We start from the raw sequence: 24,242 nt of genomic DNA, 5'->3' as shown, positions 1-24,242 counted from the left end.
AAGGCACTAATGAACCGCCCCCGCCCTGACATGTCTTCATGCCTCCTGTGGTAAAGGTTTCCTGTGTTGCGTTTAAGTATGCGTGTAAAAACCAGCTCCCGCCGCGACCGCTGGACTCCTTCCTCTCATCTTTGGAAATGCCGATTGATTCAAACGACCGCACGGAACAGCCTGGAGGTGGTGTAAAAAAAATAAATAAAACCCTCTCCCCCCACCGCCTCTCTGTCCATCCCACATTTCAGGACTCACCGTCAGACACACGTGTATCTAATTTAGGTGACTGTGCGGCGCTGTGCCCCTGACAACACAGCGGTTTCCGTTAGAAGGAAATGATGGAGAAGGAAAGTTTCTGACGCCTCTCCGTTGTGTTGGGACTGCCCGCAGGAAAACTGAACATCACTCCTCGCTATGCGCTGTTTGCTCGTCTTCGGCATAAGGCACAGATACTGTAAATCTGAACAATCTGTATGGATTTGGGATGAATAGGGTCTCCGACACTGAAATGTCTCAGGATTGGAAATGCAGCTCCACGCCTGCCTGTTGCTTTTTATTATCACAACAGGTAAGGAAATCTACCAGTCCCTGGAATCTGCTACAGACTTCATTAATGTGTTCTCCTTTTATTATCGCTTTGAATTGAACACATACTTTACCTGGAAGTGCTAAATTATTATCTGCTCTTTTCAATGTAGTCACAATTGTGCTGCTCCACTGTCATGAAAAGGGTCAGTAGGGAGCCAGGTTTATGTAGTTTGTGGTTACCTGATTGCCTCTGGCCCAGGCCCAAATCCTGGGGTCATCAGATTAAATGGTAAAGAAAGAAGGGGGAAATATTTGTGATTTTTCTTTAATCTAATTTCTCTTTTTTTGTTTATTTATTTTTGACATTTCATCCCCTGATGATGCAGAACAGTGGTTCTCAACCTTTATCATGTCAAGGACCCCTAAATTGTTACACTAGGTCACAGACCACAGTGTGATAAGATTTGCTTAACGGACCTCCATCTGAAAAGATTTTAGTTGTTAGATATGATTGGAAATACTCGCACTATGCTCACCCCTGTAGTGTATTTACGGTTCAGTGTGAGATTTAGTGGCATAAAGTGGTGAGAATTGCAGATTGCAACCAGCTAAAACTTCTCCCAGTTAGATTTCCTTTGGTGTTCAGGTTTTTATCAGGAGCCGAATTATCCGCAGAGGTCTCTTCCACTCCAAAACAAACAGCTCAGGTGATTAAAACAAGTAAAAACACAGAGTAAAGCCGTTTCAAGTTACAAATCAGTGTTTCTTCGATGCTGTTTGGTATGTCAGGGACAGGTGGCTCGCCCACACCTTGCCAATGTGTGCTCACCTTTATCCTCTGATAACTTAAGATCCAGATGCTCAGGGGGTTTTCACCAGGAGCTGAATTATCCACAGAGGTCTCTTCCACTCCAAAACAAACAGCTCAGGTGATTACAACAAAACAAAAACACAGAATAAAGCAAACTGACATTACAAATCAGTGTTTTCCCAATGCTGCTCGTTGCAGATAGACTTCTTACTGCAGTGGTCAACAAGAAAACGCGAATGACCATATCTAGAGCCAGTGTTTGGTTTGTCCGATCTGGGCTACTGACCCACTTCCTGTGTATACATGGCTCAGTGTAGTGTAAGGTGATTATGTACTAAAGCAAATGTACATTTCTGTCAATATATGCCCCTAAATCATACACACTGAACCACACAAGGTCCCCTGGTTGAGAACCACTGGTGCAGAATGATACCCCTTTGTCCGAACTCCCCACAATATATACCCATAAATGAATTAGTTTTCACTGTAACATACAGATCAGGAGATCTATGCCAGAGTGATACCCTCCTTTACCACCATCTTTTTTTCTTTCCCCAGATAAAATATTGGCCTTGTCACCCCTCCACTGTGGTGGGAATGTCAGCCTGGACACAGAGCCTGCAGGTCACATCAATCTCACTCTACCTGGACTTTCTACTTTTGACACCAGCAACAGACTCAACCCCATGAACAGTCAGTCCGACAAAACCCTACCGGTTTCAATTTGCACTTGGACGATAGGTATTCCCAGGGGTCGGACGGTACTTATAAAGTTAGCATGGTTGGAAAGTGGTTCGGGTGTAACAGTGCGCTGTGTTTGGAAAGAAGAAGGTCCGGTCTTGGAGAGTGGGGGGACGGCTCTGCTGTCAGGCTGTGATGGAAACAAAGCCACCTTGACTTGGACAGGAGCAGGACGATCCTCAAATCCAATTCAGTTGTCCTATTATGGTGAGAAGCCATTACTCAGTTATCCAGTTTGATTTATTGAGTCAGGATGGTCCACTTTCCCGCACCCTGATCACGAGAGTTTAATCTAATTGTCATAATAGCATTTAGATCAGACTTGTCTTTTTTTGTTGACTGGATGACTGTATGAAAAGTATTTTGTTTACAGTAGAAGAATATTATGGATACTTTGGCTGTGCGACTGTGGAAACATATTGTGTTGTTCAAACTGTGCTGTGAGCCATAAATCTGTCCGTTGGAAAGTTCTTATCACGCTCACCGTGGTGTGAGAGGCAGATAGATATTATGTTGTTGTGATTTCCACTCTGTCTCTCCTCACCCTCTCTGTTTTTGTGTTTGTTTCTGGCCATCCAGTCCAGGAAGATGAGAGGAATTCCTCGGAGGACCACACCAGCCCACACTCAGGCCGAGACTTCTTGCGATGGTCTCAGACAGGAACCAGCTTTACAAGCACAGCTCCTGTTGGTCAGGAGGTGGTAAGAGGGACAGAGGGGAGCAGAGGTCGCCTCCACGAAGGTCTGGAGGGGAGCTCTGAGGCTCAGTCTGTGTCTAGCCCCTCCTCTGAGGACCAGGGGCTGCTGCACCCCACCTCACCCCTGCAGGGACTCGCTGTGGCTGGGAGAGTCGATAGGGAAACTCTCCCTCTTCCTGAGGAAGGACAAAACAATAGAGCGGATACATCTGGAGCTGCTCACCTCGCTGATGGTAAAATGCCTGCCAGAGGGAGAACACACCCCTATTTTCAGCATACACTCAGTACAGATACACCGTTTCACACAGTAAACAGAGGAACAAACTCAAGCAACGAGCCCCCTCACACCCAGATGGCACTGACACACAAAATAGACAGGAGCAACAACATCTCGCATGGCACAGATATACACAAATATACAGACACTCAGAAGTCTATAATATCTATAACCACAGAAGCTCATCCCACTGTGTCCAGCTCCCGCCTCCCATTTCTCACCAGCTCTCCCCCTGAGCTACCTTCCCAGACAACCTGGGAGAGTGGAACCATCCCAGTCCCACATGATGGAGCTGTTAGCAGGACACCTGGAGAGAAACCACCCCATTCCTGGAGGAGCCAGCGAAGCACAGACAGACTTCACTCTGATCTGACCTCCACTGTCACCTCTGATCTTTTAAAATCGCCCACTGAACCTCAGCAGGATGACTCGAGCAGTGCGCACACTGATACTGAACCCACTGCGTCATCCTCACAGGGCCCCAGTGGAAGTCAATCATCCACCGCCCACCTCACAGGGCTTGACACCGCTGTTGGTACTGTGGAGGCTGCTTCATCTCATCCAAACATTAGTCGAACTGACTCCTCTGTATCAGCATCATCAGACGTTACCAGCCAGACTGCTGCGTTTGAGTCCTCTGATAAATTTGAAAACACGGAGATGCTTCACGCTTTCACTCCTTCCACACAAACACAAACAAACTCTCCACAAAGCACAGAGAGCCTCCCACCTCCTCACACATCCTCCCCACTCACACAGACAAACAAGGACGAGATGCAAACAACAATAACCCAAAGTACACACAGGCATTTTGTTAATGCATACACGACTACTGAAACTATCTCCTCCTCGCCTGACGTTACCAAAGTTGATGACCACACTTCGAGTTTCACTGGTCCTTCCTCTACACCCACAGCAGCAGTGACGTTGGGAGATGTAGTCCAGAACTCAGCTGCCACAGGAACCACCACTGACACTGGATCATACACACTGCGTCCTACTTACACATTCTCACATGACAACTCACCCACAGATTCACCAATTCCTGCTCATCTTTCATCCTCCAGTACACCCATACACTCATCCACGACTTCATACACACTCCAACCACACACTACAGTTCCTGGTAGTTCACACGTCACTCACACACCCCTGCCTTTGCCCTCTACTAGCACTGAGTCCGCTGCACACACACCCCTCATTGACCCCGAAACAACACCTATACCCACACAGACGTCAACAGTCAAATCACACACACCTCACACACACAGCCACCTGCCTCTGCCATCCTCTACTAAAGTCCCAGTTATACATAAACAGCCCCACAGCTATTTTACTACAACACAGACTTCTCTGCTCTCACTCACAACTTCAAAGCCAGATCATGGACATGGAGGTAAAGATGTAGAAGTAGAGAAAGAGGATGAGTCTTGGCAGCGGTTTCCCAGCAGCACAACCAAACAAACTCCCACAGCTGGAGCCCCATCCCGGACAACCCCACATCCCACCACCCAGGAGAAACATTTGACACTCACACCTTCTGTTTTAACCTCTGTACCCACTTGGACGTCCACGACTCAGACTCCCAAGTTCTACATTGTGCCGGACCAGCCTGCAGCCATCAGAGGTACTGCACATATTTGTGTGTAATTAAATAATAGGTTGGGAGTGTCCAGGCCTGTTGTAATGAAATTATTTGCTCGTTGTGTCCAGTGGAGTCGATTGAGCTGCTGCTGCAGATCATTGTAGAAGAGTCCAGATCGGCTTTTACTTCTGGTTTGGAGGAAGACACCGCTGCCTGGGTGAGAGCCGGACGCTGTAAACATTTGGGGCTAATCTAAAACCTATGGGGATTTAGATTGATTGATTAAAAAAAAACAAAAAACTTGCTTGTCAAGCAAGTTGGGTTTTTTTTTGTTTGTTTGTTTTTTGTTAGTTTGTTTTTTTCTGCCAGTCAGTGTGCAGTGTACTTCTGGGGATGTTTTTCATAGTGAGTGCTTGTCATTGTTACGCTGCTCTTCATTGCAGGCAGCTGCAGACACAGCCCCATAAGGCTCCAAAATAACTTTATCTTCTGCCTTCTGCTTAGAAGTACTGGATTTACACCTCACAGCTACCTAATATGATACAGTCTCTGGCTTTTGTTTGATATCTGTTGTCGGCAGAAATTGCTGTTGCACATTTCCAACCTGTTGTTAGTGTAGTTAGCTTGTTTACTATACATCCAAACTCTGAAAATTTATTTAGAAAATAAAGGAATAAATAGTAGAATATTCGTATTGAACGACCGAATCTGACACAACTCTGAGTCAGGGACAGCCCTAGAAATGACAAAGAATCGGGGCTTTTGAGAAAACACTTGGGGCTGGAGCCCTAGAAGCCCCCGCTCCACCTCTGGTAGCTGCTATTAAGTTCTCACTCCCTGCTTCTTACAGTTGGAGCCATACCTTCAGAGAGCCCCGGGGTTCAGCAGGTTGCAGGGAGTCTGGAGCAGGTGAGGTCTTATAAAGTACATATGTGTACCATAGCTACAGTAAACTGCAGTTAGCCTCAGTTTGTGCTTCTCATGCATTACCATTTAAATTGTGGATATACCTTCAGAACAGCAGTAAGTGTTGTTAAATGACTTTCTGGATTTTTCAAAGAATACCAAGTAGGTATTTTTCAGAACTTTGGGTGCCTACCTGTAGCTCTAACGTGAATGTAATGGTGACACATGAGAAGCACAAACCGGGCTAGGTTGTGTGAAGAGAGGTACAGAAGGTCAATGTACTGTTGTTCCAGCGGCCACGCAGTGCAGAATCTGCTGGAGTTTAAGACCAGCGAGGCTCTGCAGTGGCTCGGCATGACTGGACCCACATCACTGTTGGAACAAACAGGACTAGCTCAGGCTGTGAATGAGGGGAGAAGCTTCAGATCCTCCAAGATCACCAACATCACACTGGGAGGTAAGCCTAGGTCGAGATGCACACCTGTAAACGGCTGACTCAAGATTCCTTTTAGGGTGCCCCTGGTGGCCTCGTATTTTAAAGGTCCTTTGTGTAGGATTTAGTGGCATCTAGGGGTGAGGTTACAGAACTGAAATTTCTCCCGTGTGCCAAGTGTGTAGGAGAACGATGATGGCCAACACAAAATCGTAAATGGCCCTATCCAGAGCCAGTGTTTGGTTTGTCTGTTCATGGCTACTGTAGAACAACATAGCGGAGTCAGTGGAGGACCCGCTCTGTATGTAGATATAAGTAGCTCATCTTAAGGAAATGAAAACACAACGATACTTATATTCACGTGATTATACACTAATGAAAATATAGTTATGAAAGTTATATAGCATTTCTGCCAGTAGATGGCCCTAAATCCTTCACACTGGACCTTTATGTCGAGTTTGGACAGGAACCTTTAGTTGCACGTCATTCTCCTCCGCTCTCCAGTCATCTCCTGTCGACTCTCCACTAAAGGCACAAAAAATACTTTAACTGCCAGGTTAGCCGTCAGCCTCAGTGGCTCCATTTACCTGGGGGGAAATTCCATTCCTAACCTGCTTACCTAATTAACCCAGACCCACACTGGCACGTAACCCAGACTCATGTAAACATCATTACTTGGTTAGATTGATTCAGTTAAACTCACAATCCAGTTATGAGAAATCCGATTAACACGTCTGCCTTAGTCTGGTAATAAACTTGTTACTGTGGCATGTAATCATCTCTACTGTACTCTTTTGACATGTTTGGTTTGTCACATGTATAAGTTCACAATGGCACAAGTGTTGTGGGTCCCTGTTTGTGGGTGACAAAGTAGGTTGACAGGTTTTATTCTGTTGGTAAATATTTGGGACATTAGGGATACCTGTATCAAATAATACAGTATTAACAATCCTCAGCCAACGCAACATGTAAAAATAGTCACCAAAGTCACACTACATAGACTTTTAAAACCTATACTCTTTTATTTGCTAGTTTTCTAGCACACATGTGGCCGACCATCTGTGAGGTATTTAAGCTATTGTTTTACTGGCAGACACATTCAAAGCATCACAATTGTAGTGGTAATGTTTCTTTCTTTCTTTTTTTTTTAAATCAACAAACCTCTTGAAATAATCCCAAGACCAACAACAAAATCATCCTGCCAACAAGTACAGTCTCTGTATCCAAAGTGTGATATGTCTTATTCCTCTGCAAGGTTATTGTATTTCACTAAAACTACACTAAAAGTAATGGTGTGGTAGTTTTCCAACCACTCAAATTTACCCATTTGCACACACATTCACACACTCGTGGCTGAGGCCATCATACTAGGTGCCATCTGCTACTCTCTTAGATACTGACACGCTCACAGACTGATGGCACAAGTATTTTGGGGGTCAGTATCTTGCACACGAATACTTAGACATGCAGATTGGAGGAGCCATGGATCAACCACCGATCTTCCAATTATTGGATGAGCTGCTCTACCTCCTGAGCAACAGCCACCACCATAACTAGGTATCAAAAATTTTGTTAGATGACTGAAATAAAAAGGGAATAAAACTAAAAAACAAAACTAACTGAAACAATATTGTGAACTTACAAAATTAACAAAATTAAAAATAAAAAATGTACAGGAAATGTTTAGTTTTAGTCTTTGTCAGTTTGGTCAAATTTGTATTGCTTGTATTGTAATACCTATTCTGAACTTCTTAATTTTTTCCCCTGACAAATACCCCTCATATTATAGTTATAATTTGAAAATAAAAACCAATACCAAAACTAATAAAAATGAAACTGAAATTAAATATTTTTTAAACAATAAAAACTAAACTGAGCTCCATTTTTGTGCAGAAACTGTTACATAAAACGTAAATGAGCCCTACTGGGTGCACTGGGTGCCATGTGCCCTCAAACTACTGAACGTCAGTGCCCAGTGGTTTTTGGACATTGCTATTCCTGTAAAAAACAAACAAACAAAAACTATATATTTGTGACTCTTTGGGGGTTTGTATCCTAGAGTTACCTCTTCAGTAGGTACTGAAATGGGTACCTTGCAAGTGAGTGTCACAGACAGGATAGGAAAGTCATAAACACAGTCATTTAACACACTGTTCCTCCAGGTCTGCAGGGCGATGTGTGTGACTGGTTACTGCAGTGTCCAGGAGGCTACAAGTGTGTGTTCCAGCCTGGTTCGTCTAACTACAGCTGCTCTTCTGTCTGCCACTTTGATTACTGTCACCACCACGGCATCTGTACTCACCACCCGAGCCAACTTCCAGTTTGCCGGTAAGAGAACACAGACACACTGATAGATACATTCATTTTGTGTCTCTCTGTCCATCCAAGAAAGTTCTGTCCATGTAAGCCTGTTTTCTTTTTCCTTATTGTGTACTAGTTGCCTTGTAGGAGAGGACTTCTGGTACATGGGCCAGAGGTGTGACATGAAGATGACTCGAGCACGGCTCGTGGGCGCATGTCTTGCCATCTTACTCGTCATGGTGACAGTGATCGGCGTCTTGGCCCTTGTGGCAGTGCGACGCTACCGAGCCATTCTGATCCAGGCCAAAGTAGATCAGACTAGGAGCAGGTACTCTACGACTGACTGATGTGCACACATAAAGTTACAGCTCACAGCATACAACATGCAACATGAAGATTAATACACACAATGCACAGAAGCGGGGATTCTGCGAGGTTCCTCTAGTTAAATATTAGACTTGTAAAGACCTTTTTAATACAACATGGAATTCAATTTATTACTGATTTCAAACTCTTATGGGCTAAAGTAAGCAGGGATGATATGGCCAAGATTTAGTTCTTATTATATTACATTTTTTCAGTGCTTCCATAAAGTATATGACAATAATTTCTGATGATATAATTGATTAAATTAATAAAACCTGAACTCACAGCCTCCTGCGCACAATCAACTGGCGAACCTATCCTACTTTTAATTAATCCGTGTATAACTGCATCCAATAAACTGTAATCTGATACAAAAACTAGGGCTTAACGATAGTGAGAAAAAAATATCTAATTGCAATTATTTTGACTGCGAATTGCGATATGATTTGCTGTATTGGAGGGTATTATCATTTTTACATCTTCTCTGTCTTTTTAATTAAAAACATATTAAAATGATTATGGTGTAATATTTGTGAGAAATATTTTAATACATTACATTCAAGTATTTTAATAAGGCCTAATTCAATTATTTTAAAGACTTTTAAAAACCTGCAGATGCCCTATACATGAAATATAATGTAAAATGTTTAGAGGATGATTACCTTAAAAGAAATATTCAGAAAATGAATAAAATGATCAACTTTGCTTGTGTGGGCGATGAACTGTCTCGAGGGCTTTTGGGTGGAACACAGGAAACACATGTTAACACACACAGACACATATGGTAAACATTAACATACATATGACTCTACATGACTTGAACTGATGAGACACACATGGAAATAACTCAGTAGACACCATGGAGGCGGTGATGTGCTGGGAGGGGAAACTAGATAGTGAGATGGGTATGACTGCATAAATAGTACTTGTAATGACAGTAACATCCACTAGGTGTCAGAGTCTGGCTGCTGAACCACACGCTGAAGGTGAAGGCTGTAGACTTTACAAATGTGGAGACACTCTGGCTGTGAAGTGTTCACTGTCACCACCTCAAGTCTGTTAGGATGCCAGGAGTTGAGGGGATTAGATGTGTTAATAGACAGGACTTAAGATCTCACTCACTTCTGTGGTGATGAATCACAATTCTGTTAACAACCTCAAAGTGTTCCTCTGAGCTGTTTTCAAAGGTAGGCCTACTGACGACATCAAATATATGTACATATATATGAGTATTATGGCTTAAAAATATTCTTGTTGCGTCCATATTGCTATAGATAATTTTCCAAGTGAAGCCTTGAGAAATCTGCACGCCTAGCAGACTCTCTGGAAATCTGTAAATAGTCTCTTTAAGGGCCCTGTGGACTTGATGAATTGTGGATATATACAGCCTTCAAATGTATTAGGCTGCAGACATTTTGATTCAGCCTCTTAAAGCTGCACTTGTCAAGATTTTTATGTTCCAACACTTGTTGTCTAAACCTAAATCACAGAGTTTGTCTGCGAGAGGGAAGAGTTTTATTTTCCTTAACTGAGACACTAGTTTCATCCTGAGATTAACTCCCAATACTGGGGGGAAAGTTCAGACAGACAGTGATAAGTCTGAAGTTAAACCTTAAATCCAGACTGTCTCCATAACAGCAGGGAGTAGGAGTTCTGTCTAGAGAAAGTTGGACTCTTCAGAGCTTTACTCAGAGCACAGTTAAGTAAAGTCAGTCCTCTTCCTTATTAGTTGATTTTTGCTTTTTTTTCCCCCACCAATGAGACTTTTAAAAACTTGTTAACATTGTTATATATGTGTGTGTGTGTGTGTGTGTATGTGTGTCATAAAAATGTATACAGATACAATAAATCTAATAATATTGTCCCCTGTGAATATTTATTTATCCTCACATTATTTGTCGTGTGTGCAGCTATCGCAGGTTCAACCATTTTGATGAGCTGTCAGGACGGTTCTGGTTGCGTTCGTGGGCAGGATCAGCAGACTCACTGGATAATCCCGCCTTTACACGCTCCGATGAGTTACTGCACCTGCGGGCGCTCGACCGCCCTTGCTGTTACCACGACGACACGCTGTCGCTGGCCTCCACCTGCCCCAGCCATGGAACACGCATCAATACAATCTACCCCCACAGGTACACACACACACACAGTCCAATATTACACATTATGGTTAATATGCCTAAGAGTATCAGAATGTTATTGATCATGTAGGGAGCAAATATCGTTTTGTCCTCCTCAATCTGTCTGTTTAAAACATGAAATACACACTACAGTATGTAACATGCATGTGCCTGTGCCCTGCTGTCATTTGTACACCCTTAAAACAACATCAAATTTAAGCTGTAACCAAGAAAATAATGATCAAGACAAAAACAAGTAAGCTAAACTCGAAGCCCACTCAAAGGTATTCTATGCAGGATTGTCTGTTACTGTTTAACATGTTCAGCAGCTTAAGTGAAAATAAAATCCCATCCCACATTCACTCTCATTTGGCACATCACCTCACTATATCAGTGTTTATTTATTCATTTTGTTTTTATTTATTTATTCCATTTTATTAAGCCCTGACCTCACCTGAGCGCTGTGGGGATACATGGCCATAAACCTCCTGTACAAATACAGGCAGAGGGCAGAGTCTCTGCACATAAATACAGCACCACACTCTTCTAGTGGGCCATTGCTTATGATTTAGTGGCATTACTTTTGTATGAGTCAACACATTGTTCTTTCTTTAGGAAAATCCTGCGTAGTAGCCTTTATCTTTAATATACTGTACATAAATACCTTTAAAAAAAAGTTGAAGACCTTAGTGTAAAGCTGCCACTTGGGGGCAGCAGAACAAGTTTTAAACATAGTTGAAACTGAAGCAAACAATGAAGATGTCATTGGCAAACAATTGCTTATTCGCACATCCAACAGACCTGGAACTACATTATCATTTGAAATCGTGTTTCTGGCCAAGTGACAAAAGTTAATCAAACATTCTCATGGCCTCTTGTAGCTCAGGAGGATGGAAATATTTGGATCTTTAGCAGAAGTCTTCACTGTGTTCATCAGCTGGTTGCAAACTATCTGTCACTTAAAGCTGGGCCGGTCCTGTGCAGTGATTCCTCAGAGCTTTATCACTGAAAACAGCTGCCTACATCTTGCTGTGACTCTCATGAGGATGAGACACTGGACCAAACACGAAAACATTAAAATTGTTGGCCATAAAGAAAACACGTACACGTAATCATTTCATCTGTTTTTGGTATAAAAATATTGATCATATTTAATGTTGGGAATGTTACATTTTAAATGTAATATGTTACAGATTACTAGTTACCATGCTAAAAATGCAAGAAGTAATGTTACTATTTTAATTACTTAATCAAAGTAATGTAAATTAGAACATTTGACTAATTTTTGATAACTTTTGTGACAAATGTTTTAAACTTGGCAATAAAGCTAAAAGAAAATGTTGCACTCAAATTTTCCCAACGTCTCTGCTGGCTCTTGTTGTCCGAAAATATGTTAATAGAAGGCATTCCTGTATGGCGAATGCAGAACAGAATAATAGTTACATTTTACATATACATTTTTACTAAAAAAAAATATTCACATGTAACCCCTTTTGTTTTTATTAGTAACTGTAATTTGATTATATTTTTCAGTGACTTTAATGGATTACAATCATGTGTTTTAGTTATATCAGCTTTCACAACTGAATGCTGTATTTAATCTAAGTAAAAGTGAGCAAGTAAAGAGGTAAAAAGGTAAAAAAAAAAAAAAAAAAAAAATAGCAATTAATGAGTGCAATTTAGTGACTGTGCAGTTAAAATACTGACCTTAAATTGTTTTCCCAAACTAGAGCTGAATAAATCATTAAAGCCCAATATCAATTACTAAAACTACATTTCTGGCACTATTCTTTTCTGACTGCTCAAAGTTTTTCTGTAAGTTCTGTAAGACCATGTCTGTGTAAATAATCCCTCGGCTCTCTGTATGCCCTGTAGCTCTCAGTATGGTTGGAGGGGAAGTGAGATGAGTATGGGGGACGGCGTGTTGGACTCGGGTAAGGCCAGTGACCTCTCTGTCTGTAGCTGGCCTGTGGAACCCATTCACTGGACTCCCTTCCCACTTCTGCAGCAACTGGCTTCCCACAGGACACCCACAGTGAGTGTTTGACTGTGTGCGTGTGCGTGTGCGTGTGTGTGTGTGTGAGAGACACACACACACACACACACACACACACACAGAGATACACTGTATGCATATCTGGTTTCATTTGTTTTTTTCCCTGTGAAACCAGGTGAGGGTGACGAGGCCGCGCTCCTACTGTGAAGGCATGGAGCTGGTGGACATGGGGAAGAGCTGGACTGCTTGACACAGTCAAGCTGTGGAGAGGAATCAAATCTGTTCTGACACTGGTATTTGCAGCTCGTGCTTTCATTGTAGGCCTTGCTTGTTCTGTTGATAAAAAACTGTAAAACAATAATTGTAAGTGTGTGTGTGTATATAAGTGTATATTTCATGTTAAAGTGTTGCTACATTTTCCAGTTTGAACCTGCAGTCTGTTTCTTATATGCTCACTGGATGGATAAACTGTAAAGATGAAAAAACAAAGAGGATGTCTAAATGTTTGTGGCGCAGAGTCATATATATAACTTTAATAAACAGCACTCTTAGTCAGGGCAAGAATACATTTATTGTATTTTTTGTAGTTTTTAATTATACATATATACATAAACATTTATAATTTCACAACCAAACACACAGAACAAAACAATATCAAGAGTAGAAATAAAAATAAATGAATAAAATAAAGAGAATCAGGGGTTGGGCATATTGGGAATGGGCATCAGCCTGGAGACCCCAATTGTATTTTTTGCTTTTGGCAGTTAAAAAAAAAAAGGTATGTTCTTGTGTATTTCAACATACTGATCTTTTCACTCCGAGGTCATCGCATAGCAAGGAAAGTTAATTTGGGTAACTTACTACATTCACAGAGGCTTTAAACAAATATATTAAAGGTGCAGTGTGTAGGCTGTAGGAGCACCTATTGGCAGGAGTAGAAAATAATACTCATAACTGTTTTCATTAGTTCATAATCACCTGAAAATAAGAATCGTCTTTTCGATACCTTAGAATGAGCTGTTTATATGAGCTGAATGAGCCGTCTACATACTGAGCTGCTCCTCTTCCAACGAGTCAGCCATGTTGTTCTACAGTAGCCCAGAACGGACAAACCAAACACTGGTGATTTTGTATTTTCGCACGGTCCACTTTAATGGACCTTTACAGCATTTTACCGAAACCGCAGCCAAGACCATTAAACATAAAAAAGACATAAAAGAAATTAAAAAGATATGAATAAATTACTCCTTATCCTTCCAAAATATCTTCTGGAAGTTTGTTCCATTTATAACTGGATTACAAGCTGGGCAAAGTAGGTAACTACCCCCGGGCCCCAAAAGCCCCAGTTTGTTGTTTGTACGTAATTTGATAAATCCCAAATGTGTTTAAGAATTTGCACAGCTCAAGTACACTCTCAACTAAGCTGTGTCCCATATTATTGCTAATCATGTGCTCCTGTCTGATAGAGTGACCTTGTGTCAAAGTCTAGTTTTTGGTTTCTTTCTCATTTTAAAACGCAGTTATCACATCCACAGTCAATATAAGTGGATGTACAAGCAGTGAAAATGAGCATCAGCAGACCTAAGAGTGCGGGAGGGAGTGTGCTGGTGGTGGAGCTCAGACAGGTTGGGGGGGAGCCAGGTTGTGGAGAGCTTTGTAAGTGATGATGAGGTGTTTGGAGTGAATACGCTGGGGGATGGGGAGCCAGTGGAGGTTATGAAGGACGGGGGTGATGTGGTCATGGGTGCGAGCAGCTGAGTTCTGGATATACTGTAGTTTCTTGAGTGTTTTGGCTGACAAAGACTATTGCAGTAGTCTAGTCTGGAAGTGATGAATGCCAGGAGGATGAGAGTGTGCAGCTGAAAAGGAGAGGGATGGATGGAGGCGGGCAGTGTATGAAAATGTCCATCTTTAGGTGTAAAGAAAAAGTAAGCTTTTCCATCATGTAAATCTCCATTGTTACACCTATCCAATTATTTATAATGGGACCAAGATGCATCATTCATCTTCTGGTCAGAGCCTTTCTCCCTGCTGCCAGTACCTAAATGTATGACTTTGAAATCTAGTGGTGTATATATATATATATATATATACATATCCTTCTGGTAATTCTGTTTGGTTATTCCCATAAAACATGGTACCAGTTTGCAGCTTGACACAATTCCTCCAACACTGAGATATACCAGTGTCATACTGTACCTTCATAAGGGAATGATGAAAAATCAAACTACATTTCCCCAGCAGAATTCTTCCCGTGCCTGAGATTTTGTGCTCAAGATCTTTAGTTTGAAGACTTAATTAGGGACCGGAAAACATGTTTTCTGCCCCTCAGCCCACTCATCAGGCAACGGCTCAAGCTCTGTGGTTCACACTGATTAAATGTTGCCTCTGCATGTTCAGTTTGAACTCTGGAAATGGTTAACAGACAACAAACCTGAGAGGCCAAGAGGATGCAGACGGTCAGAGGTGTATTAAGGTCTAAAGCTCTGTGAAGTAATAGTAAATTTAACTGTGTTTAATGACACCTGAGAATTGGTGTCATGTGTTCACTTTTCTTTGTCAGAATGGAGATTGGGGGGGTGGATTTCTGTCTGGAAATGTGTGTCTTCTAATTCAAAGAGTATCTCACTCATGTCTTCCTCTCTCTGTTTCACTGGAGCACACACACATGCCACACTTCCTCTGAATGCAGCTGGAATGTGATGCCATAAACGACTGGTAGGGAGTGTTACGGGCAAATATGCACACTGCATTGCGCTCCTATAATTGTCCCTGTCCTGGGAAAAGGAATAAGGGAGTGATTCATTTGGGTCGAGGGGAAATGTGGCATATAAAGGAAGAGAGTGAATGTGTGTTTAAGGGAAGGAGAGAGAGGGAGAGAGATAGGGATGAGTGAAAAGTGGACAGAAGCTACCTGCTAGCTTCTTCCATATACGGTCTTAGTCAGAGCCGAGAGCCAGGCCTGTGAATTTCTCTGACTGTGCGAGTGAGCAATGCAGGGAGTGTGTACATGTGTGCGTGTTGCAATGCATGCATGAGTCACGCACGCCACTGAGTTATGAAATGGCTTGGGTGTCCGGAGGAAACATTGAGAAATCTCTGCCAGGGAGGAGTTGATGAGTATAAAGTTTAAAAAATATATGTATTGAAAAATGGTGTTATCTCCCTCCCTACATGTAATTCTTCAGGGTCTGATGAAGAATAGAGAAATGAAACCCAAGGCAACATGCACACGCACACGCGCACACACACACACACACACACACACACACACACACACACACACACACACACACACACACACACACAGCCTTAAAAAGGGAGATTCATTCATTTCCTCAGAGTGGTCACATGACCTCAGCAGTGCATTCTTCCCCCCATGTGACTAGCTCCAATATCTCCTTATATGGACGTCATCCAAAGGAACTCTTAAAGGGATGGTTGTCCTGCCCTAGGTCTATACTTGGTGTGTGTGTGTGTGTGTGTGTGTGTGTGTGTGTGTGTGTGTGTGTGTGTGTGCATGTGTCTGTCTCGAGCAGGATTTAATGCCACTCTGGAAATCCAGCTCCCAGATCAGCTCATTCACCCCCCTCTATGTTATCCTTAGCTGCCCCACACCTGATGACCTATGGGTGCTTGTGTGTGTTTGTAGGTCTGTGTGGTCACTTCCTGCGTGCATCTGCAGAAGTGAAGTGCTCTGAAACCTACTTCCTGTCTCCTTTGGTGAGCCGGCTCCCATATATCCTTATTAGGAACACATAGAGCCACTGAGAATTCCTACTGTAAGTTTATGAGTCTTTGTCCGGTGCCCTTATTGAGTTAAAACAGCACCCTGACACACCCACTTAAGTCTCTGGTCAACTTACAGTATGAGATGAGCTTTGCATGATGACTTCCAAGTGTGTTATCATAAAAGAAAAAAATCTAAACCTCTAATACAGGTTAGAGATGCACCATCCCTGTGTGTCATACTTGGGTGTGTCTATGAGCAGGTGTATATGCATATCAGCATGAGTCACATTCCTGAATAGTAATTTCATTTCAGCACCAAATATAGGTATGTTCCGGAGAGTGCACACCTGTCTATTACATCACTAAAGCAAGCAAGGTTAACCTGCACCCTCCACTCACTTAAGCATTACAAGCGATGAGAGATAAGAGATTTACACCCTCCTAAGTGTTTGCTGTAAACATACCTCAGCTTGACCACATGTATCACTGCCGCTCTGATCTGCATGTGTGTGTGTGTGAGACACTGGTATGCCAGGCAGACGTGTTAATCAGGGTGTTAACAGCGCTGTCAGTGACCCCACGTCCTGGCACTACTGACCACGAGTGTCTGCCATGAATTTGCAAATGCATTAGCACAGTCTTCAGTGCAGTCCTTTGCATTCCCTCAAATCCTTCACTTAAACTAGATGAATCACGGATCTGTTTGTCTGCACTTTTCCACCAATGCACAAATATAGAGCAGAAGACAATAGCACGCATATATGAATCAAATGAGACTTTGTGTAATCAGGATGTGTAAGCCCCCTTCCCAATGTGCATGATGTCATGGATTAATACTATAACAGTGGAGACAGTTCAGTAGAAAATAACATAAAAGCACATTTCAACTTGTTTCACACTCAAGGACTCTGCTGGGTGTTTTGCAGCTGTGATTTGTTGCGCATGTGTATATCACCCACATTGAGATCATAATAATGATGAAGAAGGATATAAAAATGTGTTTTATTGAACACTGAACCCCAGATTGGTAGTATTGATAGTATATAGGTTAGTTTTGGTGCTGCTTGTCCCCCCTGTCTTGTCAGAGCGCAGGACGGTTATGCATGCGCCACACCCAGTGGAAGCGGCAGGACCAATCAGAGGGCGCCGTGCGGAAAGTTCTCCTTTTATGGAGAGGGGCTGCAGCGCGAGCTCTGATAAAACCCTGCAATTTATTGGCGTCCATTGCAGTCAAGTTCAGACACGAAATCCTACCGGAGTGTAGCGCTCAGTCACAGCCTTCCTAACGCCGACAACCCTCCCTCTAACAGGTAAGACAACTGCGGTGCGAAGATCAAAGTTTCTGTCACATTTTAAATACCTTTGTTTTAACACAAGTGTGTGTAATATCACAGCCTGGCGCCGGTTAAGTTACGATGTGGGGTTTTCTGTGTGACTTCCAAGTTGCAGCAGCCGTTACAACTGCTAACTGAAATTCACGTAGCCTGTCATTCATTACATGTCTTTGAATGGGCACCGTTAAAGTTTAAGGGGATGCTGCCGGTAATATTTAACGCCTTTAAGTGTGGCTGTTTGTCGGCATGCTGTCGTTTGTATTAAAGAGCTGGTGTGAAATAACCCGGCTGCTCCGTGCTGTCACCACTTCACCACTGAAACAAATCAGACGGCGTTAAAAAAGCTTGACCTTCTCGCTTACATATAAGCATCTGCTTTGGCGCGGTCCCCGGGTCTGCTGTCTCCGATTTCACACACGGACAGATGATGGCAGATTAGACGGATTAAACTTAAAAGACTTCACTTAAATTGCATGGAGACATAAGAAAAGGTTGCGTTGACATTACAGCCACAATGTCATTTGGTGATCAAGTTAACGTTACGTCTAGCAAATGTCAGAAGTTGTTATTTATCATGTAACCTTGTAGGTATGAATAATGGTCACGACAAAACTGTGCATCTGATGGCTGACATGATAGTGAATGGAAGTTTATGCACATCAAAACTGCTGTATGAAATTGTGCGTTAGAGATGTGTGGTTGGTTAATTCAGTGATGGTGATCCCGGTAAAGGGAGTGGCCGGCTGTCGGTGTCATTTGAGGTTTAACGACACACGGGGCGGCTTCACGGGCCGGGCTGCCGCCGTCTCTAAGCTGCTCTCACTTTTGCCTTATATGGCCATGGCCAGACCGAGGGAGAAACTGCCTTTGTTTCTCAGCTCTGGATTTGGGCTGGGACCTGCGCCACTGCGACATCCAGCGTCCAGTCTCCATAATGACAAGGCTTTCATCCAGTTGATGTTTGCCAGATGTAACTCGTAACTGTCACAGAGCATCAGTTGTAACCATCCTTCCTCTTTTTTCATCCTTCCTCCTGCTCAGAAAATGGATGATGAAATCGCCGCCCTCGTTGTTGACAACGGATCCGGTATGTGCAAAGCTGGCTTTGCAGGAGATGATGCTCCACGTGCTGTGTTCCCCTCCATTGTTGGACGTCCCAGACATCAGGTACAGTTTGTGCAGAATATCATATCAAACATTAATACCTAAACTTGTTCTACATTTGTCTTGATTTTAACCTTCTGTCTTCTTCCCTAGGGTGTGATGGTTGGTATGGGCCAGAAGGACAGCTATGTCGGTGATGAGGCACAGAGCAAAAGGGGCATCCTGACCCTGAAGTACCCCATTGAGCACGGTATTGTCACCAACTGGGACGACATGGAGAAGATCTGGCATCACACCTTCTACAATGAGCTGAGAGTTGCCCCCGAGGAGCACCCAGTCCTGCTGACAGAGGCTCCCCTGAACCCCAAGGCCAACAGGGAAAAGATGACCCAGGTAACTACAGCTGACATACTGACATACTGAGATCCCCTCAATCAGGAAACCCTCTCAGCTCACTTTTAGGGCCCCGCAACAGGAAAGCGTGTTGCCGCTCAGGCATTTCTTCCTCTGCTCAATCTGTCCATTTCCTCCTGCTCCTTCAACCTCCAGGTTTCTTCTATCCTGTGCTGATCTGTTCATCTCTGCGGATGCTTCAGGTTTCTATCTCTCTGCACTGTGATGCATCAGGAATGACTTGTTGCAGCATGGTCACTGCTGATTAAATTAGGCTTGTTTTTAAGACTTCCTAAAGTAGATAAGCATTTAACCACACTGGTGTCTGCATGATGCAATAGATGATGGTGGAGCAGGTTGCTACACTCATTTTGTAAGTCAACATGACCTAACTAAAGTACAGGTTATTGTAATGACTGGTTTTAGTATGGATTTTCTACTCAAAACAAAACAGGCCAGTGTGCTGTGCTTTTCTTGATCTGACTGTACTAACCCATACCAGCTTACTTCAGGTTACTTTGACTCACTGAATCAGTGACTCATCTCTCATCTCCTCTCTCCCCCAGATCATGTTTGAGACCTTCAACACCCCTGCCATGTATGTGGCCATCCAGGCTGTGCTGTCCCTGTACGCCTCTGGTCGTACCACTGGTATTGTCATGGACTCTGGTGATGGTGTGACCCACACTGTGCCCATCTATGAAGGCTACGCCCTGCCCCACGCCATCCTCAGGTTGGACCTGGCTGGCAGGGACCTCACAGACTACCTCATGAAGATCCTGACTGAGAGGGGTTACAGCTTCACCACCACAGGTTAGCTCAAACACTGAATAAAACAAGCTAATATTTTAAAGCAAGGGGGAAACTGACAGGGGAAAAAAATGGAACTGGCTCTAAATTGTATTTTCTTTTCTTACAGCTGAGCGTGAGATTGTGCGTGACATCAAGGAGAAGCTGTGTTACGTTGCACTGGACTTTGAGCAGGAAATGGGCACTGCTGCCTCCTCTTCATCCCTGGAGAAGAGCTACGAGCTGCCTGACGGACAGGTCATCACTATTGGAAATGAGAGGTTCCGTTGCCCTGAGGCCCTCTTCCAGCCCTCTTTCCTTGGTGAGTTGAGTCAGGAAGACTAAATGAAATCTACGTATGGACAAAGTTTGTTGAAGGGAGTTAAATGGTTAGGAAGAATAGGGGTGTTGTAGCAGCAAATAGAGTTGAGAATTGTTTTAAATTTTCTCAAAAGTATGTGAAACACATTATTAACTTTTTACTTTACACCCTCTCACAGGTATGGAGTCTTGCGGTATCCATGAAACTACCTTCAACAGCATCATGAAGTGTGATGTGGACATCCGTAAGGACCTGTATGCCAACACTGTGCTGTCTGGAGGTACCACCATGTACCCTGGCATCGCTGACCGTATGCAGAAGGAAATCACTGCCCTGGCACCCACCACCATGAAAATCAAGGTATAACTCATCCTTATTATTCAGACTCGCATCCTCCCTGAGGCAATGATGCAAAAAATGTTCCAGAAAGCTCTTTACCTCTACTGCCACTCAGTGGACAAACATGGTTAATGCAGTGTTCAAGCTCTGTTGCTTGTCCTTCAGCTGTAGACTTAAAGTACTTGTAGGATGTAAATGCATATGCAAACAGATGTGGATTGACTTATATAATTTAACATCTTATTTTATCTTGCTCCCTGCAGATCATTGCTCCCCCAGAGAGGAAGTACTCCGTATGGATTGGAGGCTCCATCCTGGCTTCCCTGTCCACCTTCCAGCAGATGTGGATCAGCAAGCAGGAGTACGATGAGTCCGGCCCCAGCATTGTCCACAGGAAGTGCTTCTAAACAGACTGTCAGTCCCCTCCCCCGAAACACACACTGCTACAAACCCAAACGACTGGCTCTGCATACATGCCTACACCAACACACTGGTGTATGCTGAGCCCACAACACCTCTTCCCATTTTCCCTCATCACTATGGCTATGGCACCATGCCCCCTGATGGGGAGAAACTCTGCAGGAAGTCCAGAGCGTCCCAGGCGGTGTGAATGTGTGAGGAACATGATGTCCATTGTCGTGTTTGTGTAGGTCATTCCAGATGTGTTTGTTCACCACCTTATTTGCCTCTATGAAGGTTTATTCTCTGGTGGGCCCACTGCCCAACAGACCTCTGTAGTATTGCTTATGTAAATTATGTAATCTGAAACTTGTTTTGTTTTTGTACTTTCAGCCTTAAACGATACTTGGTCCAGTTTGTTTTTGTCATTATGCAAAAGACAAAGCTTCTACCTTGTATGGGGGTATATGAAGGATTGTGCATGGGGCTCCAAGCCTCTGGTGTACACAACAACCCAATAAAGCGCACATGTCTGAGATTCTGGTCTGTCTGTTTGGTATTTATTCATCTTAGCTGATACACATTAAAGGGAAATCATTAATCATCCCAGGATTTATACTGTATCAACCACACTAACTTTCACATATACAAAGATCAGACACACATTGCATCACACTAAGATTAAACGTCACTGAGAAGACCTTTTCAAATGTCACAAAAGAAGCACAGGTGTAAATAGGTGGATTGCTGAATTTCATTTAGCTGCTTCAGTTTCAGGTCCTGGTGTTGAATAGAACAGGGCCATCATTAGTGCCAGTAACACCTGTTGGTTTATACTATAGCAAGTCAAGTCTGCTGGGGAAAAAGGCCTATACTAAAACACTTATCTTGTGCATTCAAATATTGCTATTAAAGGCTCTCAACCAAGTATGGTCAAACTAAATTATTAAATTTAATCATTTTTTGTAATTTATTTATACTTTTGGTCCATCCTGAAAACTTGTCAACACTGCACACCAGTTCTCAACCTTTTTTGTGTGTCAAGGACCCTAAATTGACAGTTTTGCTTCAGAGACCTCCATCTGAAAAGATTTTTATTATTAACGTCGGTTGAGAAGATAACCGTGCAGGAAGTGAAAGCTATGATCACAACAGTCACTCTTATGACTAACTCACATGTGGCTCACTTCTGTAGTGAATTACATAGTGAAAATAAACTACTACTGAGAACCACTAGTGTGAAGCATTAAGTGGCATAATTCAACCTGATTGTTCTTAGAGGGCTAAAACTGCAAACTTTTACCTCAAGCATACAGGCCGGGTTTAAGTGTTGTACTCTAAAGACAGACTTTGGGTGGAGTATCGCTTCACTGTGAAACTTTTTGTTATAGTGCCATCATGTGGACAACTACATTAGTATAAGAAGTAAGTATAAATCAGATATAATGATTTGTATCAATAACTTTGTAGGACTACTCAGAAGTCATACATGGTTGTGAAACTGAAAACAATAAGTCACAGAGAGTAACTCAGTTTCATTAAAACTTCACATTTATTATCAAAGGAGCCATGTGCACTGATTGTTAATTTACGGACACATTTTTTTAACCTTCAGCTGTTGATGAATTTTGATATGATTAGTTGGAGCACATACTGTACTGCACTCTGCTGCAGGAAAGGTTTGAGAAGTTTGTACTGTGTGTTATTTCCCAGTGATAAATATCCATCACAGGCTTTGTGAGCATTTGATAAAAGCAGGAATTCTTCTGTCATCATCATCATCATCATCATCATAACATTGACATAATCCATTGTTTAAAAAGCAGTTTTTCCCCTTAATCCGTGTCCCCACATATTAGCAAATGTTTACTTCTTTTCTTCTAAACTGTGAAATTAACATTTTAAGCAATCGCTCCCATTAACTTTGGATAGTAATCGAGTAACTACAGAACAAATTTGTAGTTCCATGCTCATGTGTTATCTGCTTGTTCACCTTTTCTGTCAGAATTAAAGCAGCCAAACACTGCATTTATATCCACAAAATAAAACAAAAAGCAGTCAACCTGTAATATTATAATTGTCTTATTTGAATTTGATTTTGGCCGAGTAAATTCACCAACAAGTTTTTATTTCTGCTTTTCATTAAGAAAATCACAGTATATTAAAATCAGTGGTGGAAATTAAATGAGCACATTTACTCAACTAGGCTACTGTAATTCTAAAGGTTGCCTACTTCCATTTTACTGAACTTTATACTTCTACTCTGCTACAATTCAGAGGGAAATATTGTTTATTTACTCCACTACATTTACAGCTATAGTTAACAGTTACTTTGAAGATCAATGTTTTACATACAAAATATATGCTCTGTTTATAATGTATGATGCATTATAGATTAATAGTTTGAGATGAAACTACCCCACAGGATAAAAAAGTACCTAAAATTATGCACAGCTAAAACGTAAAATGCTGCTTAAACAGTAATGCATATGTTTTTGGCTAATCCAATACTATAGCCTAACATCACACTGATAGGGTGTATTCTGCTGCCTCATACATGCTGCTGCTTCTATTCTTCTACTTAAATAAGCTTTTGCAAGGTTTTTACTTGTAGTGGACCAGTGTAGGCACCAATAATCACTAATCAAAACCATACATCGTGCAATCAAATCCATAAGGCTAGAGTACTTCAGATTACACAAAATATCCACCTGTTTTGTGTTAAACCACAATATCTTTTTGACTCTGTTACTAAGATAACAACAAATAAGAACGCTATTATCGTAAAAAGCCTAGTCCCAATTAAACACACAGTCCCTTACAATTGCCCAGTGTGGCTACACATTTGTACAAATAAATGCCTGTCTCAATTAAACGCCTGGTCTGGTTGCCAAGCAGCTCATTTTTTCTTTACACAAGTTTTTCAGATGTATAAAAGCGGGTTGTTGGCTACCTCAAATTATGTGTCCATTCCTTGATTACCCTGTAAGTTATTCATATTCCCTTAGTCTGTAAGGGTCCTCAGATCAAAAGAATCAAATTGTATTTTCATAAAAATTAATCCAAGTTGTGAGT

The 24,242-nt window shown here is 42.3% G+C and overlaps 2 protein-coding genes across 2 annotated transcripts; both read left to right on the top strand.

Moving 5' to 3' along the window:
* Positions 1-326: 326 nt before the first annotated feature.
* si:ch211-14k19.8 (uncharacterized) lies at positions 327-13,261 on the top strand. Its single transcript, XM_050044474.1, has 11 exons — positions 327-562; positions 1,892-2,281; positions 2,654-4,675; positions 4,762-4,850; positions 5,484-5,542; positions 5,833-5,996; positions 8,135-8,300; positions 8,410-8,601; positions 10,550-10,771; positions 12,635-12,794; positions 12,931-13,261. The coding sequence occupies exons 1-11, from the start codon at positions 520-522 to the stop codon at positions 13,003-13,005; spliced, it is 3,582 nt and encodes a 1,193-aa protein (XP_049900431.1). The 5' UTR covers positions 327-519; the 3' UTR covers positions 13,006-13,261.
* Positions 13,262-17,664: 4,403 nt separating this feature from the next.
* actb1 (actin, beta 1) lies at positions 17,665-21,705 on the top strand. The gene is made up of 7 exons (XM_050045626.1): positions 17,665-17,797; positions 18,863-18,988; positions 19,079-19,318; positions 19,885-20,131; positions 20,238-20,429; positions 20,608-20,789; positions 21,032-21,705. The coding sequence occupies exons 2-7, from the start codon at positions 18,866-18,868 to the stop codon at positions 21,173-21,175; spliced, it is 1,128 nt and encodes a 375-aa protein (XP_049901583.1). The 5' UTR covers positions 17,665-17,797; positions 18,863-18,865; the 3' UTR covers positions 21,176-21,705.
* The last annotated feature ends 2,537 nt before the right edge of the window (positions 21,706-24,242 follow it).

Source organism: Epinephelus moara, chromosome 5 (assembly GCF_006386435.1).
Source record: "Epinephelus moara isolate mb chromosome 5, YSFRI_EMoa_1.0, whole genome shotgun sequence".
Classification (NCBI taxonomy): Eukaryota; Metazoa; Chordata; class Actinopteri; order Perciformes; family Serranidae; genus Epinephelus; species Epinephelus moara.
The sequence above is the reverse complement of the archived record's forward strand: the minus strand, read 5'-3'. Positions and strand labels throughout refer to the sequence as shown.